Raw genomic sequence first — 20834 nt, 5'->3', positions numbered from 1 at the left:
TGGAACTCACCAAAAAGATACCCCACATTCAAAGACAAAGGAGAAGCCACAATGAGATGGCAGGAGGGGTGCAATCACAGCAAAATCAAATCCCATAACTGCTGGGGGGGCGACTCACAGACTGGAGAACACATACCACAGAAGTCCACCCACTGGAGTGAAGGTTCTGAGCCCCGCGTCAGGCTTCCCAACCTGGGGGTCTGGCAACAGGAGGAGGAATTCCTAGAGAATCAGAGTCTGAAGGCTAGTGGGATTTGACTGTAGGATTTCAACAGGACTGGGGAAAACAGAGACTCTGCTCCTGGAGGGCACACACAAAGTACTGTGCACATCGGGACCCAGGGGAAGGAGCAGTGACCCCAGGAGAGACTGAACCAGACCTACCTGCTAGTGTTGGAGGGTCTCCTGCAGGGGCAGGTGGTGGCTGTGGCTCACCGTGGGGACAAGGACACTGGCATCAGAAGTTCTGGGAAGTACTACTTGGTATGGTCTCTCCCAGAGTCAACCATTAGCCCCACCAAAGAGCCTGTAGCCTCCAGTGCTGGGTCACCTCAGGCCAACCAACCAACAGGGAGGCAACTCAGCCCCACCCATTAGCAGACAAGTGGATTACAGTTTTACTGAGCTCTGCCCACCAGAGCAACACCCAGCTCTACCCACCACCAGTCCCTCTCATCAGGAAGCTTGCATAAGCCTCTTAGATAGCCTCATCCACCAGAGGGCAGACAGCAGAAGCAAGAAGAGCTACAATCCGGCAGCCTGTGGAATGAAAACCACATTCACAGAAAGACAGACAAAATGAAAAGGTAGAGGACTCTGTACCAGATGAAGGAACAAGATAAAACCCAAGAAAAACAACTAAATGAAGTGGAGATAGGCAACCTTCCAGAGAAAGGATTCAGAATAATGGTAACGAAGATGATCCAGGACCTCGGAAACAGAATGGAGGCAAAGATCGAGAAGATGCAAGAAATGTTTAACAAAGACCTAGAAGAATTAAAAAACAAACAACTAAAAGAATTAAAGAACAAACAGAGATGAACAATACAATAACTGAAATGAAAAATACACTAGAAGGAATCAATAGCAGAATAACTGAGGCAGAAGAACGATTAAGTGACCTGGAAGACAGAATGGTTGAACTCACTGCTATGGAACAGAATAAAAAAAGAAGAATGAAAAGAAATGAAGACAGACTAAGAGACCTCTGGGACAATATTAAACGCACCAACATTTGCCTTTTAGGGGTCCCAGAAGGAAAAGAGAGAGAGAAAGGACCTGAGAAAATATTTGAAGAGATTATAGTCGAAAACTTCCCTAACATGGGAAGGGAAATAAGCACCCAAGCCCAGGAAGCGCAGAGTCCCAGGCAGGATAAACCCAAGGAGAAACACACCAAGACACATAGTAATCAAATTCACAAAAATTAAAGACAAGGAAAAATTATTGAAAGCAGCAAGGGAAAAATGACAACATACAAGGGAACTCCCATAAGGTTAACAGCTGATTTCTCAGCAGAAACTCTACAGGCCAGAAGGGAGTGGCACAATATATTTAAAGTGATGAAAGGGAAGAACCTACAACCAAGATTACTCTACCCGGCAAGGATCTCATTCAGACAATGGAGAAATCAAAAGGTTTACAGACAAGCAAAAGCTAAGATAATTCAGCACCACCAAACCAGCTCTACAACAAATGCTAAAGGAACTTCTCTAAGTGGGAAACACAAGAGAAGAAAAGGACCTACGAAAACAAACCCATAACAATTAAGAAAATGGTAATAGGAGCATACATATCGATAATTACCTTTAATATGAATGGATTAAGTGCTCCAACCAAAAGACACAGGCTCACTGAATGGATATAAAAACAAGACCCATATATATGCTGCCGACGAGAGACCCACTTCAGACCTAGGGACACATAGAGACTGAAAGTGAGGGGATGGAAAAAGATATTCCATGCAAATGGAAATCAAAAGAAAGTTGGATTAGCAATACTCATATCAGGTAAAATAGACTTTAAGATCAAGAATGTTATAAGAGGGCTTCCCTGGTGGCGCAGTGGTTGAGAGTCCGCCTGCCGATGCAGGGGACACGGGTTCGTGCCCCGGTCCGGGAAGATCCCACATGCCGCGGAGCGGCTGGGCCCGTGAGCCATGGCCGCTGAGCCTGCGCGTCCGGAGCCTGTGCTCCGCAACGGGAGAGGCCACAACAGTGAGAGGCCCGCGTACCGCAAAAAAAAAAAAAAAAAAAAAAAAAAAAGAATGTTATAAGAGACAAGGAAGGATACTACATAATGATCAAGGGATCAATCCAAGAAGATATAACAATTATATATGTATGTGCACCCAACATAGGAGCACCTCAATACATAAGGCAACTGCTAACAGCTATAAAAGAGGAAATTAACAGTAACACAATAATAGTGGGGGATTTTAACACCTCACTTACACAAATGGACAGATCATACGGACAGAAAATTAATAAAGAAACGCAAGCTTTAAATGACACAATAGACCAGATAGATTTAATTGATATTTATAGGACATTCCATCCAAAACCAGCAGGTTACACTTTCTTCTCAAGTGCACACAGAATTCTTCAGAATAGATCACATCTTGGGTCACAAATCAAGCCTCGGTAAATTTTAGAAAATTGAAATCATATCAAGCATCTTTTCTGATCACAATGCTGTGAGATTAGAAATCAATTACAGAACGGATCTTGCTGTGATTTATGTCATAGAGTGTTCTTCCTATGTTTTCCTCTAAGAGTGTTATAGTGTCTGACCTTACATTTAGGTCTTTAATCCATTTTGAGTTTATTTTTGTGTATGGAGTTAGACCAACCTCCTAGAGAAATGGAAATAATAACAAAAATAAACACATGGGACCTAATGAAATTTAAAAGCTTTTGCACAGCAAAGGAAAACATAAACAACACGGAAAGACAACCCTCACAATGGAAGAAAATATTTGCAAATGAAGCAACTGACAAAGGACTAATCTCCAAAATTTACAAGCAGCCCATGCAGCTCAATATCAAAAAAAAACAAAGAACCCAATCCAAAAATGGGCAGAAGACCTAAATAGACGTTTCTCCGAAGAAGATATACAGATTGCCAACAAACACATGAAAGAATGCTCAACATCACTAATCATTAGAGAAATGCAAATCAAAACTACAATGAGGTATCACCTCACACCAGTCAGAATGGCCATCATCAAAAAATCTACAAACAATAAATGCTGGAGAGGGTATGGAGAAAAGGGAACCCTCTTGCACTGTTGGTGGGAATGTAAATTGATACAGCCACTATGGAGAACAGTATGGAGGTTCCTTAAAAAACAAAAAATAGAATTACCACATGACCCAGCGATCCCACTACTGGGCATGTAGCCAGAGAAAACCATAATTCAAAAAGACACATGCACCCCAATGTTCATTGCAGCACTATTTACAATAGCCAACTCACGGAAGCAACCTAAATGCTGGTCGACAGATGAATGGATAAAGAAGATGTGGCACATATATACAATGGAATATTACTCAGCCATGAAAAGGAATGAAATTGGGTCATCTGTAGAGATGTGGATGGATCTAGAGACTGTCATACAGAGTGAAGTAAGTCAGAAAGAGAAAACAAATATCATATATTAATGCATATGTGTGGAATCTAGAAAAATGGTACAGGTGAACTGGTTTGCAAGGCAGAAATAGAGACACAGATGTAGAGAACCAATGTATGGACTCCAAGGGGGGAAAGCAGCGGGGGGTGGTGGTGGTGGGATGAACTGGGCGATTGGGATTGACATGTATACACTGATGTGTATAAAATGGTTGACTAATAAGAACCTGCTGTATAAAATATAAAGAAATAAAATAAAAAGAGTAGATAAATATTATACAGCAGTAGAAATGAATGAACTGAAACTACACCCATCAACAATGAAGAATCTTAAAGATGTAATGTTGAACAAAAGAAGCAAATTATAGAGGAACACAAACAGCATGATTCCATTTATATTAAATTTGAGAACAGACAAAACTAAACATTCTATCATGTAGAGATATATTCAAAGGTGGCAAAAGTATAAAGGAAAAGCAAAGAAGTGATTGTTCAAAGGTCAGGATGATTGTTACCCGTGGGCCTTTTCCCTCTGGGAAAAGGCACAGGGGGAGAAATGTTTTACTTTTCATCCCGGATGGTGGCTACACAGGTACTTACTTTATTACTATTCCTTCAAGTAAACTCCAATGTTTTGTGCATGCTTCTGTATATAAGGTATCTGTCACAATAAAACTAAAATATTTAAGTGAAAAAAAAAAGATGATGTCTTCAAGTGAATAGGAAGTTCAAAGGATACTTCAAGTTAATTTCCTTTACCTGGCTTAATTTTATTGGAGATCAAATAAAGATTTTTCAGTTTTCAAAATACTAACCACGACTGAATTGTGATGACACCAGAGATTTATCATTGGAGCATGACTCTTTGAGTTTTTGCTCATTTTCATTCTAAAGTTAACGTTACAAAGAGCCCTGTTGGAATAAAGATCTTTTCAGAAAGGTTTCCTCTCTATCCCTTAATATGAAAAGTATGAATTTTTATTAGTTTTGACTGAATTACAGTTTATTTTTGCTTGAGACTAAACACAAGTTTCGTAATCGTGTGTGCTCCATCCCTTGCCAACGGGTGATGCATATGTCATTCCACAGGCTTAGTTTGAAGTGTGGACCTGATTTTCCCTGACAAAATAGAGTATTTTTGAGGCAGATTTGGAATGGCTTCTCACTCCTCTAGCAATCCTACCTGTGTGTCGGCCAAAGTACACAGGCTTTCGCCCCTCCTGAAAGGACAGGATTCTGGTGGTATAGCCGTAATTTCTTTTGCGAGGTAAGATATGGCCTCTGCTCAGAAGGACCTCAGAGATGTTGGGGGGATCAGGCAGGAGGACAGATAAGTTTTGATTTAAGACCATAAATTCTGTAACGATGGAATCTTACTGTGCTCTCAATACACAGTGGCAGAAGAATGGAGTTCTGTCTTGGGAGGGCCAGCTTCAGCTTTCCATGAGTTGGGCTTTGGCATTGAGAATGTGCCGGGGGAAGACCAGCTTGGGACAGAGGGCGAAGTCTGGTGTTATGGTCAGAGGACATGGGATGCCCAACACTCAGTGTTGTGCAAGGGCCTAGGGGCCCTGGGGGTGCAGACAAGGGGAGCCCAGGAGGCCTTAGGAGGGGAGTTGGAGGGGACATACCCTGGACATCTCAGGGGTATTCATGACTGTCCCTGCTCTGCATTTAAGATTTCTAGCTCATAACTGTTCAGTTCTGATCAGTGACCTGAGCAGCATGACAAATATTTCTTACACAGGGCTTAGCGAGGCTTAGAGGCTAGAAACAGGAGTCAGCAAAGTGCTCTCAGGGGACCTTTAAGACCATCTTGCTTTGTAGTCATCGCGTTGCCATGAAGATTAGCTTCTGTCCCATCTTGCTGCCAGAAAACTCTCAATGACCTTCAAGTGACTGAATATCTTATCTTTTGAAAAAGAGAAATAACAAAGGATAAAGTCATTGCCCAGAAAACCCACCCAAAAGATTGAAATTGCTTATTATCTTGGACATTTTCATCAAATCTATCTTATTGAAGGCGTTTAATGTTAAGATGCTTAAATATCTAGCCTAGAATGTGCTTTTCAGCCCTATTTGAAGAATGTGGTCATTTGTGTGCTAATGTATTAGTTATACGACTATTATAAGGTTAGATTGGCAAATGTATTTGTAGAAACCCGGGAAAAATTATCCTTGATTGCTTTTATTTTAGGTCTAATGGAAATATCTGTTAGGTTTCAGACCTCTCTGAACCTTGATCTGTGGCTGTATTTCCCATTACAATTGAAAGCCCTTTTTGTCACGTGGTCCCATTGATCAGCCTCCTGGGAAATTCTGAATATGTGAACCCTTATCTTCTGATGAACATTTTGAAGCAGAAAAGGCTCTTTTGCATTTTATTCTTTCAATTCAGCCTGTGCTATTTGGGAATCAGTGGGAAAATGGAAATGGAGACTTCTGGGTGCAGAGGCCATACACACTCAAGTGAAGAACAATTACCAGTTTTATGCTTTAATCTTTAAATCAGTTTGACCTTGAATATTACCATGAGTCCTGGGTTTGTTAAGGACGATGCGTCAGGGAGGTTCCATCACGTCACTGGAGGCAGAGAGGGAGCCAGGAGATGGCTTGGGGCCGGGAGCGTCTCCCACCTGGCGTGAGGCAGTGGGCTTGGGGTGGTGGTTTCAGGGAGAAATGTCAGGCAGAGATCTGAAAGACACTTTAGAAAAATATCTGGTAGACCATTATTGTTCATAGGTTGGATATGAGGGCAAAGGATAAAAAGAAATGAAAAACCATCCATTCTAAAATGCTTTACCAGGCGCAAATAAATCATTAATGTGACTACAAGTAGGTAGTTCTGTTTCCTTTTTCTCTTGTATTCCTCCCCCTCATTCTCGAACCTTCCTTCTTAAGACGCTGACAGCTGAAAAGGAAAGGAGAGAAAAAAAATCTCAGCAAGAATAATTTCAGTGACAAGATGATGTGAGTCACTGGGTGTGGCAGGCCTTTGTACAGATATGAGTGAAGTAAGGAAATTAATACCATCCTGTTATTATTTGCTTTATGCTTATTTTTTCTTGAGGCTGTTGGGAAGGGTGAGTATATCGTTATATACATTCTTACATAGAATGTAATTTATCTTCCTCTCCAAATGGTAGGGGGTCAAGAGAGAGAGATTAGTCTATTCATCCATCTGGCACTCCCGTGAAACAACACCAGAAATTCTACCTTTCGAATGGTGTTGGATTTTTAAAGGTTTTTTTTAAATAAAATGATAAAATACTATATACTCATTGTGAAAAATTGCAACAGTATAGAAATGCACAGAGTGACATTCAAAGTACTTCATTCTCCTCTCAGTCCAACTTCAAGCACTTGCATACATACATGCACACGTAGACTATTTTTTTTACACCAATGGGAACTGTATTTGCTATAAAGATTTTTTTCAGGGCTTCCATTTTGTTTGAATGGGCACTGAGTTCCGTAGAATGTTGTATATTTCCGTGGCTGAGCTCCGTCTCAGGGGAACTACTCAGCGAGCACAGACTCACGTTCAAGTTGCCAGCATCATCAGGTCCCAGCTCCGTCCCCGCCAGCCTGGTGACCTTGCATTTGGATCCTTGTTTCATGGTGCTGGTCTGAGGATCCCATTACACGTAAAGCACAGCACAAGGGTCTGGAATGTAGTATGTGCACAAGATGTTACCTTTCGCCTGTGGTGAACCGGTTGGTCTTTGGGAATGAGGTCTAAGGACAAACACTTCCTTCTCTCCTCTGCAATTTTCCAAAGTATGACTGGGGCTCGTCTAAGTATCTGACTCCAAATCTTTACCTTCAGGATACTGTTTATCAATTATATTGACACTTTATGTAGACTGTCTGGCTATGTTCTGTTTCTTTTGGAGACTTAGAGAGCATTTATCACTGATAAATTTTATCTTTCAAAGTTTTAACATTCTGTTGCCCAGGCTTTGGGGCGTGTGGTCAGAGAAAGTACGTAAAAGACTTCACGGTGGGACCTACGAGCCGGTACTCAATCTGTTATTTTCTCCTAAGGTGTGTTTTTACAACAACCTAAAGTCAAAGGTGGGCATGTGAATACGTACACATGTGCACACACACCCCTCTGGGAATCAGCCTCCACACTGTTCAAGGCTTTTCCAACACTTTCCTTTTAAAGGCCATGGGAGCTGGAGACCCCTTAATGAGTCACCCCTTTTGCATCTGTTTCTCTGCAGGAATCCACTGTGAATCCTACAAGGACCCCTGTGCTAACGTCAGCTGTCTGAACGGAGGCACCTGTGACAGTGAAGGTCTCAATGGCACATGTGTCTGCGCACCCGGGTTTACAGGCAAGTGAGCCAGGAACTGAGTTTCCAGATTTACCGCAAAATCCCTGAGATGGCAGCTGTTAAAAAAAACCCAGAAACTTCTATGCATACATTGTTGCAAAATATGAATTGCAAAATGTAAGTAGGCATTGCATGGATGAAGAACCATTTTAAAACAATCTACTGTGTTGTCATTAAGCAAGGCTCTTCTGAAATCAGCATTTGGTTCGGAGACCTGCTGAGACTGCCCTTACCATACGTTTGCAGACCTGCAGCTTTGAAACATGAAAAATGAGCCATTACACTAACACCTGAAAAAGTGTCCGTGCTAGTGGAAGCAGGAAGGAGAAAGGAAGGATCAGATGTGTCTTCTATAGAAATTGCATTACGCGACCACGTTTACTTTTATTGAAGGATACAGCAGTGTCTGGAATTCGAATAACGGAGAGGTGGTAGTGGCAGCGGTGGGACAGCAGGGGGAGCTACTCTTAGTTCATGGTTGAATTATTAGTGAAGGTGAGGCCGGTACAGGTGTGGGGAGGGAGAGTGGATGGGGGAAGAAAGCTGCTGATGGCAAAGCAGCGAGGGAGGACAGGGCTGGGTTCCAGAGGAACCACAGTGGCACCCTCTGGGTGGTCGCTTCTGGACTAAGGGATCCAGCTTAATAAGGGCTCCTTCGAAGTCACCCCTCAAGGGTTTCAGCGAGTTTGTGAACCCTGAAAACAGATGTGAAGTGTTGGATATATATGTATATGCTGAGAGGAGGCTCTCAAATTTTCATCAGATTCTCAAAAGGTATCATGAACCACTTGGGGAGAGAAGGTTCCATCCTTGGCTTCGCCAGCCAAATGCAGGAGTCCGGAGATGCAGAGCGTAGGTCACGTCTCTGTTTTTAGCACTTGCGCAACCAGCAAAAGCAGCAGGGTCACTCTGGTTTACAAGTTGGGAAAGGTTGACATATAAAGTGCTGATAGAAGAAGGTGGGCACTGAAGTTTCTGGAAAACGTGTTATCATTGGCTGGAGAGCACCTTGCGTGCTCACCTCTCCCCCCTAAGGCCTGGTGGCCACCTCCCTAGCCCTGGAGAATTTCACAGAGCCTGGACTCCCAGTCCCTCCCTAGGGAGCCTTATTTGTGCTTCTGGGGAAGATGCCAACAGTCAAGATGTGGGAGAAGCAACCTCTGATGTTTCTTCTATTTAGCTGTGTCACATCCTGTGTTTTCCTTTCGTCTTTTCCTGGGACTTAGAAGTGTGGGCTTACTCCAGAAAATGATTTGCAGATGGTTTTGTTTTTCTGACTGGTTTATAAACACACACAGACATTTATACTCATCAATGGGTGCAAAAATAATATTAGGGAAGCATCCTGGTTTTTCCCCCCAGATGTTTATATCCCACAAATAATGAAAAGCATGGAAGAAAAATGAGAAAATATAGTGCTATAGAAAAAAAGCCCACCACTTAAAAATGCACAACTAGGAGACAACCATTGTTGACATTTTGATACATATATCCAGAGATTTTTCCTGAAGGTCTGTGTGTGTATAATGTATAGTGTATAGTGTAAATGCATATATTTGAACATAAAAGGAATCATACTGTTCATACTATATTGCAATCTACTTTTCATTTAAAAATATATGTGTCTCATAAACGTGTTTTCACATTAAGGTATATACTTCTGTTTTATCATTTTTACTGGCTGTCCTGTCATCCATTACATCAGGGGTCCCCAACCCCCGGGACGGCAAGCAAGCGAAGGTTCACCTGCCTTTCCTCATCGCCTGAATCACCCCCCCCACCGCCCCACCCCTGCCCCACCCCCATCCCCTCCCATCCCCCCAGGCTATGGAAAAATTGTCTTCCAGGAAACTGGTCCCTGGTGCCAAAAAGGTTGGGGACTGCTGCGTTACATGATACATCAGGATTTTTTTAACCCGTCCTCAGTTCAACCTTTGGGGAGTTGGGAACTTTTTCCTATTATAAACAACATTGCAATGAATGTTCTTGCATGTACATCTTTGTGAACTTGTATGAGTATTTCTTTGAGCTAATTTCTTAGGAATGGAATCCCAGGGTCCAGGAGAATTCATACTTATTTCCATATTGCTCTCCAAGAAAATACCTTGCACCAGTATTCACTCCTACCCAGAGTGCAAAGGAGCTTTTATTTCCTTGTTCTCACACACATACTGAGAATCGTCTGTCATTCTAGTGGCTTTATATGCTATTTGTGTTGTTTTAATTTGTAAGTCTTTGATTCCTAGTGAGATTAAATACTTCTAAAATATATTTATAGTCATTTGTGTTTCTTCTTGAACTCCCTATTCCTATCCTGGGCTTGCTTTTCTACCAGATCCTTCATGTTAATCTTTATTCTTGATTTGAAATCGTCCTGTATGTTAAGTATATATTACATTTGATTACATAGGACTCTTCCAACTGAACTAGGTTCAAGCATTACTCTACCTGGTCTTTGAAAATACCCAATGCCTATTTCTATTCAGCCCTGAATAGGGTGCAAATATTTTTCCAATGTCATTTGTCTTTTAAATGTATATAAAGTATTTTATTCTATATATCATATTTTAATTTTATTTTGCACGTATGCATTCCCTTTAACAGGAAAGAAAATGGTCTTTAGCCAAACCACTGAAGTAAGAAATGCAAATCTCATTTTTTTTTTAACATCTTTATTGGAGTATAATTGCTTTACAATGTTGTGTTAGTTTCTGCTGTATAACAAAGTGAATCAGCTTTATGTATACACATATCCCCTTATCCCCTCCGTCTTGCGTCTCCCTTCCACCCTCCCTGTCCCACCCCTCCAGGTGGTCACAAAGCACCAAGCTGATCTCCCTGTGCTATGTGGCTGCTTCCCACTAGCTATATACGATTACATCTTAATATTTTCTTTTGATTTCTTGTTTCATGCTAGAAAGACCCTAGGTATCAAGATTTTATAAATATACTCATATTTTTCTAATTATGTATGAGTTAATTTTGGCCATGCAAATATTTAATACATTTGAAATGTATCCTGGCATCTTATGGGAGATAAAATACAATCTTTTCTCTAGAATATTTAGCAAATCTCCAACTGCCTACTCAGCATTCACTTTTGGATGTCCCTCAGAGACACCTCAGACTCTCATATTTTCTTCTCCTTTCTTTCTTTAAATATTTTCCATCTCATTAAATGATATTACTACCACCTGAGCTGTTCTGGATGGAAACTGAGGAATCATTTTGATGCCTCCTCTTCTTCCTCCTTACCTGCATCCAACCACCAAGTCCTAGAAACCTCTAGATCCTCTCACTTCTTCCTAGAGCCAGCACCAGGCTGCCTGCACCTCCACCTGCACTAGTGCAAGGTGTCCCCACACCCATTCCCCTTCACCCCTAAACATTTGCCACACTGAAGAGACCTTTTAAATTAAAATCTAATCTTGTCTCTCCCTACTTAAAATCACCTACTGGCATTTCATTGTCTTTAAGAAGAAAAGCAAAGCCCTTAACCTGATCATCAAGACCTGGGAGGTCTGGCCCCATCTGGTCTTTCCAGGCTTTTCCTGGGCACCCTGGATACCCATGTCAGGCTCTTCTCAGTGAGGTTCTTGCCCCGGACCTCCTGCCTCGCAATCCCCTGTGCCTCCCGTGCCCCCCATACACATGCTGTAGCTGGAAAGTCTACCCCTACGCTTTTGTTCAGGGTCCTTACCCTGATCGCAGGGTGCGGTAGGACTCTTCCAGTTGAAGTAGGTTCAAACGTCACTCTAACTGGGCTTTGACAACAACAAATGCCTGTCTCTAGTCAGCCCTGTTAATTTTTCAAACTGCAGGGGACCACAGACTATTTCCTGAAGTTGTTAGGAGAGTTGCACTATTAATGTGTTTTGCAGAACACTGATCAGATGAGATACTCCATGGAAAAAATGTCTGTGCCCCCCAAAATTGGGGACTTGGTACCTGCCATGTGGAGGTTCATAAAGAAGGCCCACGTATTAGAGGCACTTACAGTCAAGAATCTTGTTTGCCTTTGTTTATTTCCAAATATATTTGATCATATAACTTTTTTTTTTTCCCCTTAAAAAGAACCTATTCTGAGAACTAGCATTCCAGGGGAGGGACTGATGAAAAGTTAGCTATCATCATGTAAGGAATCATGGTGCCTCTGCTCTTTGAGTCGCTACCTTGGAACTAAATCCTCTTTCATTATAACTGAGGTTTAGCAAAATTTACTCTTGGCCAACTATTAAGTGCTCAAAAGCTCCCTAATTTGACTGAGTGGAGCGAATTATGCAACTCATTGTTATCTAATTAGACACGCCATCCAGTGTCACATTTACCTTTTGAGACTGGCTTTTTCAGTTGGCTCAAGACACTTCACTCTCAGGCCAGCAGACTAACTCTGGGAGGAGGTATGTGGGGAGCTCTGCCCTTCCTTGATGAATTTAGGCTTCTCCTTGAAAATACACTCCCTCCGGTCATCTGGACCCAGAGAGGTTCCCTCTCTTCAACCCCTGCGGGCCTTCTACACAGCTGTCTCCTTAAGACCTGGCCTGCATCCTGTCCATTTTTCAGTTTTTAACTTATTTTGTGTCCACTCTTGTCTCTGAGGCTTTGTAATTCTGCCACCTAGAATTACTTGGCTCAGGCAGGACTAGTAGAGGGAAAGAAAGGATGCCCTCACACAACATGAATTCTCCAGGACTTGCTTTGTTTCTACCTGAAATCACAGGCTGGAGATTACTGTACTCCAACAGGAAGCCCGAAGTTCTTTCAGGCCCGTTGCCATGGCCACTAGAACAGTAGTCCAAACGGGACATCAGTGACCCATTGCTCTCTCACCATAGCAGAAAGTCTATATGCATTATTAAAAGTCAAATAATGTTATATTTCCCCTCTGTTTTCTAACTCAACTACTTTTCAATATTTGTCTTTTAGTTCACAAGAGAGTGTTCTACAATTTCCAGCTCATTTTCATGGGCAAATGCCATCAATGTTTTATTCTCACTGAGATTTTTAATTTGCATTTCTTTGATGTTGAGCATCTTTCATGTAATTATTGACCATTCATATGTCTTACCTTGAGAAGGATCTTTTCAAATCTTCTGCCCATTTTTTTAAAAAATTGGATTTTTGTCATATTACTGAGGTGTAAGAATTATTTACATATTCTAGGTATAAATCCTTTGTCAGATAAACATTTTGCTCATCCATTCATTCTTTTTTTTTTTTTTTTTTTCCCAGCAGGACATCCATGCATTCTTAATGGTATTTTTGTGGGGAGCAAGTGCTTTTATTTTTGGTGATGTCTGATTTATCAATTTTTTTCTTTTTTAGTTTGTTCTTTCTTTGCCTACCTTATGATGATGACACTTTATCCAATGTTTTCTTCTAGCATTTTTTAAAATAGATTTTGCTTTTAGGTTTAGGTTTTGAGTTAATTTTTTTGTGTGTATGGTGTGACTTAAGGATGGAAGTTTACTTTTTTCCCCATATGAGTATCCAGTTATCCTAACATCCTAGCTAATGGAATTCATTAGCACATTTTTAAGGAAACTATTGACTGTGTGTATGTCTTTTTCTTCCTTTGGCTGTTTTTTCAAAATCAAACTTTTTATTTTGAGATAATTGAAACTTCAAACTTCATAAGCCATCTTAAGAAGTCACACAGAGGGCTCCAGTGTACCGTTTAACCACTTACCCCCAATGGTAACACGCTGTACAACTATAGTACAATATCACACCCAGGATACTAACATTGATACAGTCAAGATGCAGAACATTTTCATCACAAGGATTCCTCATGCTTCCCTTTTATAGCCACACCCATTTCTCCTCCACCACAGGAAGCTTTCCTCTTAATCCCTGGAAACCACTAATCTGTTCTGCATCTTTATAATTTTGGTATTCCAAGAATGTTTTATAAATGGAATCATATAGCATGTAACCTTTTGTGGTTTTTTTTCCACTTAGCATAATTCTCTGGAGATTCATCCAGATCATTATGTGTATCAAGTTTCTTCCTTTTTATTGCAGAGCTGCGTTCCATGATATGAATATACCACAGTTTGTTTAACTGTCCCCCTGTTGAAAGAAATCTGGGTTCTTTCCAATTTTGAGCTATTATGAAGAAAGCTGCTGTAAACCTTCATTTACAGGTTTTTGTGTGAATAGAAGTTTTTATTTTTTCTGGAACAGTTGCCCAGGAGTTCAAATGCTGGGTCATATGGTAGTTGATGTTCAGTTTTCCAAACTATGCCGGAATGTTTCCAGAGTGGCTTAACCATTTCCCCTTCCCATCAACAATGTATAGTGATCCAGTTTCTCTCTATCCTTGCCAGCATTTTGTGTTGCCTTCATTTTTAATTTTAGCCATTTTGATCATGTGTTTAGTGATATCTTGTGGTTTTGGTTTGAATTTCCCTAATTATAAATGATATTGGACGTCGTTTCATGTGATTATTTGACATCTGTACATCCTCTTTGGCGAAACGTCTCTTCATGTCCTTTGTCCATTTTCTAATCGTACCCCATCATATCAAGGCTACATACTATCAAGTATGATTTCTGACCGTTGATGTTGACTTTAATCACCTGAGGAAGTGTTTGTCAAGTTGTTCCCCTATAATGTTACTCTTTTCCCCTCTTTGCTCTTTGAAAGAAGGTTACTATGTGTGGACCACACTTAAGGAATCGGGAGTTATTCGGTCCCTCTTTGAGGGTAGGGTGGCTACGTAAACTGTGAAATTCTTCTGTAGGAGAGATTTGCCTGTTTTCCCCCATTTCTTTGCTCATTCATTTATGTCACTGTGGACTGGTGGATATTTATTTTATACTTTGAGTTATAATCCAACATATTTTTATTTATTTTGTGGACACTGGGAGTTCTTTCATTTGGGTTTCTGTGTCCCTTTGACATACCCCATTGTTGTTGGTGGAGAGAGAGTGTGTGTGTGTGTGTGTGTGTGTGTATGAACACTTACATGCTTTCCGGCACTGCAAGAAGCTCCAGTCTCATCTTGTATATTTCCTGCTCCAGTCTTGAATCAACCATCTCTTCAAGGAGCCTTGGTTCTTTTTATGGGAGAATGATACTGGAAACCAAGATCTGGCCACTAGCTATGCTCATTATTCCTGGGATGTCATTGCTCCTAGATCCTCTCAGCTGACATAGCAAGGGAATGTGTGTGTATACTAACCCATGTGTCTATAAATATTGCCATATGTAACCATCTATATCTAAATAAAGCTAAACATGAATTTATATTAATTTCTCCAACTCTGTTCCATTATTACATGTATCATTCCAGCCTTCTCTCCTGTTCATCTGTAAATTCCCACACCAACAACAAGATTCCTGGCTCCTACCATCCAACATCCTTTTACTTACTTGCTTAATTCCTATATACATGTAGAGCAGTATCAGAATTCATAACTTGTATCCTTATGGGAAGCAACTTTATAAACTAGACTACAGTGCTGGTGTACACATCCTTCTGCCTTCAGTCCTACCAACTCTGCTCGTTCCAAAGTCACTTAAGTCAGCACTGCCCCCAACCCTGCAGTGAGGTTGTTTCATACATTTGTAAGTACTGTTAGATTACTTTTTTACAGTCTGCATTCATTTTTTCTTTTATTTTACATCTTTATTGGAGAATAATTGCTTTACACTGTTGTGTTAGTTCCTGATGTACAACAAAGTTAATCAGCTATATGTACACATATATCCCCATATCCCCTCCCTCTTGAGCCTCCCTCCCACCCTCCCTATCCCACCCCTCTAGGTCATCTCAAAGCACCGAGCTGATCTCCCTGTGCTATGCAAGCTTCCCACTAGCCATCCATTTTACATTTGGTAGGTTATATATGTCAATGATACTCTCTCACTTTGTCCCAGCTTCCCCTTCCCCCTCTGTGTCCTCAAGTCCGTTCTCTACCTCTGCATCTTTATTCCTGCCCTGTGACTAGGTTCATCAGTACCGTTGTTTTAGATTCCTTGTATATGCGTTAGCATACGGTATTTGTTTTTCTCTTTCTGACTTACTTCACTCTGTATGACAGGCTCTAGGTCCATCCACCTCATTACAAATAACTCAGTTTCGTTTCTTTTTATGGCTGAGTAATATTCCATTGTATATATGTGTCACATCTTCTTTATCCATTCATCTGTCGATGGACACTTAGGTTGCTTCCATGTCCTGGCTATTGTAAATAGTGCTGCAATGAACATTGTGGTACATGTATCTTTTTGAATTATGGTTTTCTCAAGGTATATGCCCAGTAGCGGGATTGCTGGCTCATATGATAGTTCTGTTTTTAGTTTTCTAAGGAACCTCCATACTGTTCTCCATAGTGGCTGTATCAATTTACATTCCCACCAATGGTGCAGGAGGGTTCCCTTTTCTCCCCACCCTCTCCAGCATTTAGATTTTTTGATGATGACCATTCTGACTGGTGTGAGGTGATACCTCATTGTGGTTTTGATTTGCATTTCTCTAATGATTAGTGATGTTGAACATTTTTTCATGTGTTTGCTGGCAATCTGTATGTCTTCTTTGGAGAAATGTCTATTTAGATCTCCCACCCATTTTTGGATTGGGTTGATTGTTTTTTAGATATTGAGCTGCATGAGCTGCTTGTATATTTTGGAGATTAATCCTTTGCCAGTTGCTTTGTTTGCAAATATTTTCTCCCATTGTGAGGTTTGTCTTTTCGTCTTGTTTATGGTTTCCTTTACTGTGCAAAAGCTTTTAAGTTTCGTTAGGTCCCATTTGTTTATTTTTATTTCCATTTCTCTAGCAGGTGGGTCAAAAAGGATCTGCTGTGATTTATGTCATAGAGTCCTCTGCCTGTGTTTTCCTCTAAGAGTTTTATGGTGTCTGGTCTTACATTTAGGTGTTTAATCCATTTTGAGTTTATTTTTCTGTATGGTGTTAAGGAGTGTTCTAATTTCATTCTTTAACATGTAGCTGTCCAGTCTTCCCAGCACCACTTATTGAAGAGACTGGCTTTTCGCCATTGTATATCCTTGCCTCCTTTGTCATAGATAAGTTGACCATAGGTGCATGAGTTTATCTTCTGTTTTTGTGCCGGTACCATACTGTCTTGATTACTGTAGCTTTATAGTATAGTCTGAAGTCAGGGAGCCTGATTCTTCCAGCTCTGTTTTTCTTTCTCAAGATTGCTTTGGCTCACAGTCTGCTTTCTTTCCTGGGACCTTCCAACTAGAGGGGTTTTGTTTTTGTTTTTCCTATAGAAGTACAGTTTCTCAAGCACCATTTGTTGAAAAGGCTATCTTTCCTTCATTGAATTGCTTTTAAACCTTTGTCAAAACTCAGTTGGCCATATTTGTGTGGGTCTGGTTGGATTCTGTATTGTTTTTCATTGATCTATGTATCTGTTCCTCTGTCAGTACTACTCAGTCTTGATTGCTGCAGTTATGTAATAACCGTTGAAATCAGGCAGAATGATTCCTTTCAATTACTCTTTTTCTTTCAACACTGTTTCATCTATACTAGTGTCTTTGCGTTTTCATATAAATTTTAGAATAATCTTGTCATATTTACAAAAGATTTTGATGAGGTATTAATAAGAATTGTATTAAACCTGTATATTAATTTGGGAAGAATTGATATCTTTACTGTTTGGAGTCTTCCAGTCCATGAACACAGTATGACACTCCATTTATTTAGATCTTTGATTTCTTCATCAGCATTTTCTAGTTTTCAGCATGTAACTCCTATACATGTACAACTAAATATTTCTCTCTTTTTGAGTGATTATAAATAGAATTACAGTATGGTGTGCACATGTTCAATGCTAGTGTGTAGAGATATACAACTGATTTTTGTATGTTTATCTTGTATCCTCTGACTTTGATGAACTTACTAGTTTTAGGATTCTGGTGGGTAGATTCCTTGTGATTTTATGCATAGGTAGGTATGTCTTCTGAAATTAGGGACAGTTTTATTTCTTCCTTTCTGATATGTATAAATTTTATTTCCTTTTATTGTCTTATTACGCTGGCTAGAACTCCTCACACTAGTTTGGGTAAGAGTGGTGATAGCAGACATCCTTGCTTTGTTCCCAATCATAGGGGAAAAGCATTCAGTCTTTCACCATTAAGTATAATGTTAGCTAAGGGGATTTTTAGATTTTTTTTTTAATCAAATTGAGGAAGTTACTCTCTATTCCTTGCTTGCTGATAGCTTTAGTTATGAATGGGTGTTGAATTTTGCCAGGTGCTTTTTCTGCGTCAGTTGATATCAGTATATGATTTTTCTTCTTTAACCTATTACTATGATGGATTATATTGATCAATTTTCAAATATTGAATTAATCTTGCCTTTCTGGAATAAAACCTACTTGGTCATAGTGTATAATTCTTTCTGTATATTGCCGAATCCTGTCCTCTAATATTTTGTTCAGAGTTTTTGTGTCTGTATTCATGAGGGATATTCGTCTGTAGTTTTTTTTCTCTCTCTCTCTCTCTTTTAATATTATCTTTGACAATATTGAATTTTTCACATCTAGAAATTCCATTTGGTTTTCTTTTTTAATATCTTCCATTTGTATCCTCATTTTCCCCATGTTCTCCTTCACCTTTTGAACAAATGTCTTGTTTACTCACCATCATCTGTTATTTCTGGACCTCTGTCTTTTGACTGATTTTCCTTCTGGTTATAGGTCCCATGTTCTTGCTTTTTTTTGTACATCTGATATTTTTTTTTGAATGCTGGTCATTGTGAGTTAAGTTGTTGAGTGATTGGATATCTTTTAAAAGTGCTGGCCTTTTCTGTGGCAGGTAGGTAAGTTACTTGCTGACCTGATTGATCCTTTCAAGGTTTGTTTTTGTATTTTGGAGTCTCTAGTAGCCTTTAGGGATAGTTATGTCCTACTACTGAGGTGTGACCTTTTCCTCCCATAATGCACTGGGTGGCCAATGAAACGTCTGCATTCCAACCTGTGAGAGTTTGAATACTTCCCAGTCCTCTGTGAGCTTTGGGAACTGTTCATCTTTCCTCTTGTTTGCCATGCCTGTGGAGTTCCAACTTACTCGCACACAGTATTCAGCAACAAACTCAGGGATGCATCGTATCTCTGATGCTCCTTTTTTGAGTGGCTCTACCTTCTGTAGTGGCCTCTCCTACAAATTACAGCTACCTCAGCCTCCACAAATTCCAGTTACTCCCCACATTTCAGTGAAACTGTTGTGTTCTAAATTGGTTCAGAATTTAGAATGCCAGAGTGGTTATGGTACTCAACTGTTCGTTTGTCTCCTCTTCGCAATCACAGCCATGCACTGCCTGTTGTCTAATGTCTTGAAGTGTTTTTTTTAATATATATTTTGTCCACATGTGTAATTATTTACAGTGGGAGGGCAAGACAGGTTCCAGTTGCTCCATTGTGGCAGAACTTCCAAGTAAGTCATTAGATTCATTTCATCTAGAATAAAATGCTTGTGAAGTATGAAGGAGTTATACTTACAGTACCCATTCCAGTGCGTGGCACATAATAGGCTTAGATTTAATACTAGGTATTATGATTATAATGATTTTCATTGATATCATTTGGTGTGGGCTCTGTTAACCCAAGGATATACTGACAGCAGAGACTTCTGACTTATCTTTTTCATTTTAATTTATCTGAGGAAAGCATACCGAATTAAACCGTACACTTGTAAATTTGCATAAATACTACCAAAGCTGATACCTACTATACAGATTGCCTCTTAGAAAGTAGTAGATTGAAAAGCAATAGGAAAAGATTTAAAGTTCAGACTTTGATTTCCAGCCTTAGTCAAGTAGAAATTTCATTTTGTATTCTCTTTACAAATGTTATTCAAGCACAACGGTGATTCAAAAGTAACTGATTTTCCCCACTCAAATAAAAAAGTAAGCATCTCAACGAAAAAGTCATCTGGCTTAAGCCAGCAAAAGCATAAAGATTTATTAAGTATTATTAAGTACTTTTTATTATTTACTATAGTAAGTATTTATGAGTGGAGAAAGGTGATATAATGTACTAAGAACTCTTCTACTAAAATTAACTAGAATGCATATTGCTTGGAGATGGAATGGTGAGGTGTTGAAATGTATGTAAGAACATAATACTCCTAATACAGGGAAGCATAAATGAAACCAAAATTAGTCTCTATAATTCTTAATAAATCTTCAGTTACCTTGCAAAGTGCGTGAGCACTGTGAGGCAGAGAAGAGCAATCCTCTCTGGAAGTCTTCTGGTTGGAAATTTCCTTGGGTGGCCCCATCATCGGAATCACCCCACGTGCTCACCACCAGCATGTGACACCGTGAAGTCCTCAGCTGCAAGCCATTTGGGGGTAACTGATTCAAACAGAAGTGTAGGCATGTTAGTTTGTAAACTGGGCCAACAGAGTCAATCTAAAGGTATCTGTGAACTGTGCATTGCTCCACGGTTCCTCCAGGGCACATATGCTGTGGAAATAGCTGCTAGCTATTTGGGCTCCTGACTGGCACGGAGTTTTATCATAAACTAATGTCATTGAATCCCAAGTATAGCTCTAAGAACACTGTGGTGATGAAAGCCAGACTGGGATAGGTTTGGGACTCTCTCTGGGCCATGGTTCTTTGGTTCCTGGGTCTTAGATATTTGATGAATGTCTACAGAAAAAGTTCATCCTATTTTCTCCTGCCCTTCTCTATTCCTACCAAGTCCTTCCAATCCAGTGAGTCCCAAGAAGAGATAAATCTGAGGATCTTAGGCTTCTCTCAACTATATTAGAGCCACTTAGAGGTCTAAGAGCCAAACATGTATTGGGGCTGCTCTGAACTTGAACTTGGCATTTACCTCCCTGGGGAAGCTCTGGACCAGAGCAGGACTGGGTGGGCTGGA

The 20834-nt window shown here is 40.2% G+C and overlaps 1 protein-coding gene across 1 annotated transcript in view; it reads left to right on the top strand.

The window, feature by feature from the left end:
• DNER (delta/notch like EGF repeat containing) overlaps positions 1-20834 on the top strand; it is a gene marked incomplete at both ends in the record, with an annotated part of 323548 nt that overhangs the window by 280866 nt on the left and 21848 nt on the right. Inside the window, one exon of the mRNA XM_082841200.1 lies at positions 7860-7973. Coding sequence (XP_082697326.1) covers positions 7860-7973 — 114 coding nt within the window. The remainder of the gene's footprint in view (positions 1-7859; positions 7974-20834) is intronic.

Source organism: Leucopleurus acutus (genome assembly GCF_964270905.1).
Source record: "Leucopleurus acutus genome assembly, chromosome: 6".
Lineage (NCBI taxonomy): Eukaryota > Metazoa > Chordata > Mammalia > Artiodactyla > Delphinidae > Leucopleurus > Leucopleurus acutus.
Note: the sequence above shows the minus strand (reverse complement) of the source record. Positions and strands in the feature narration are given on the sequence as shown.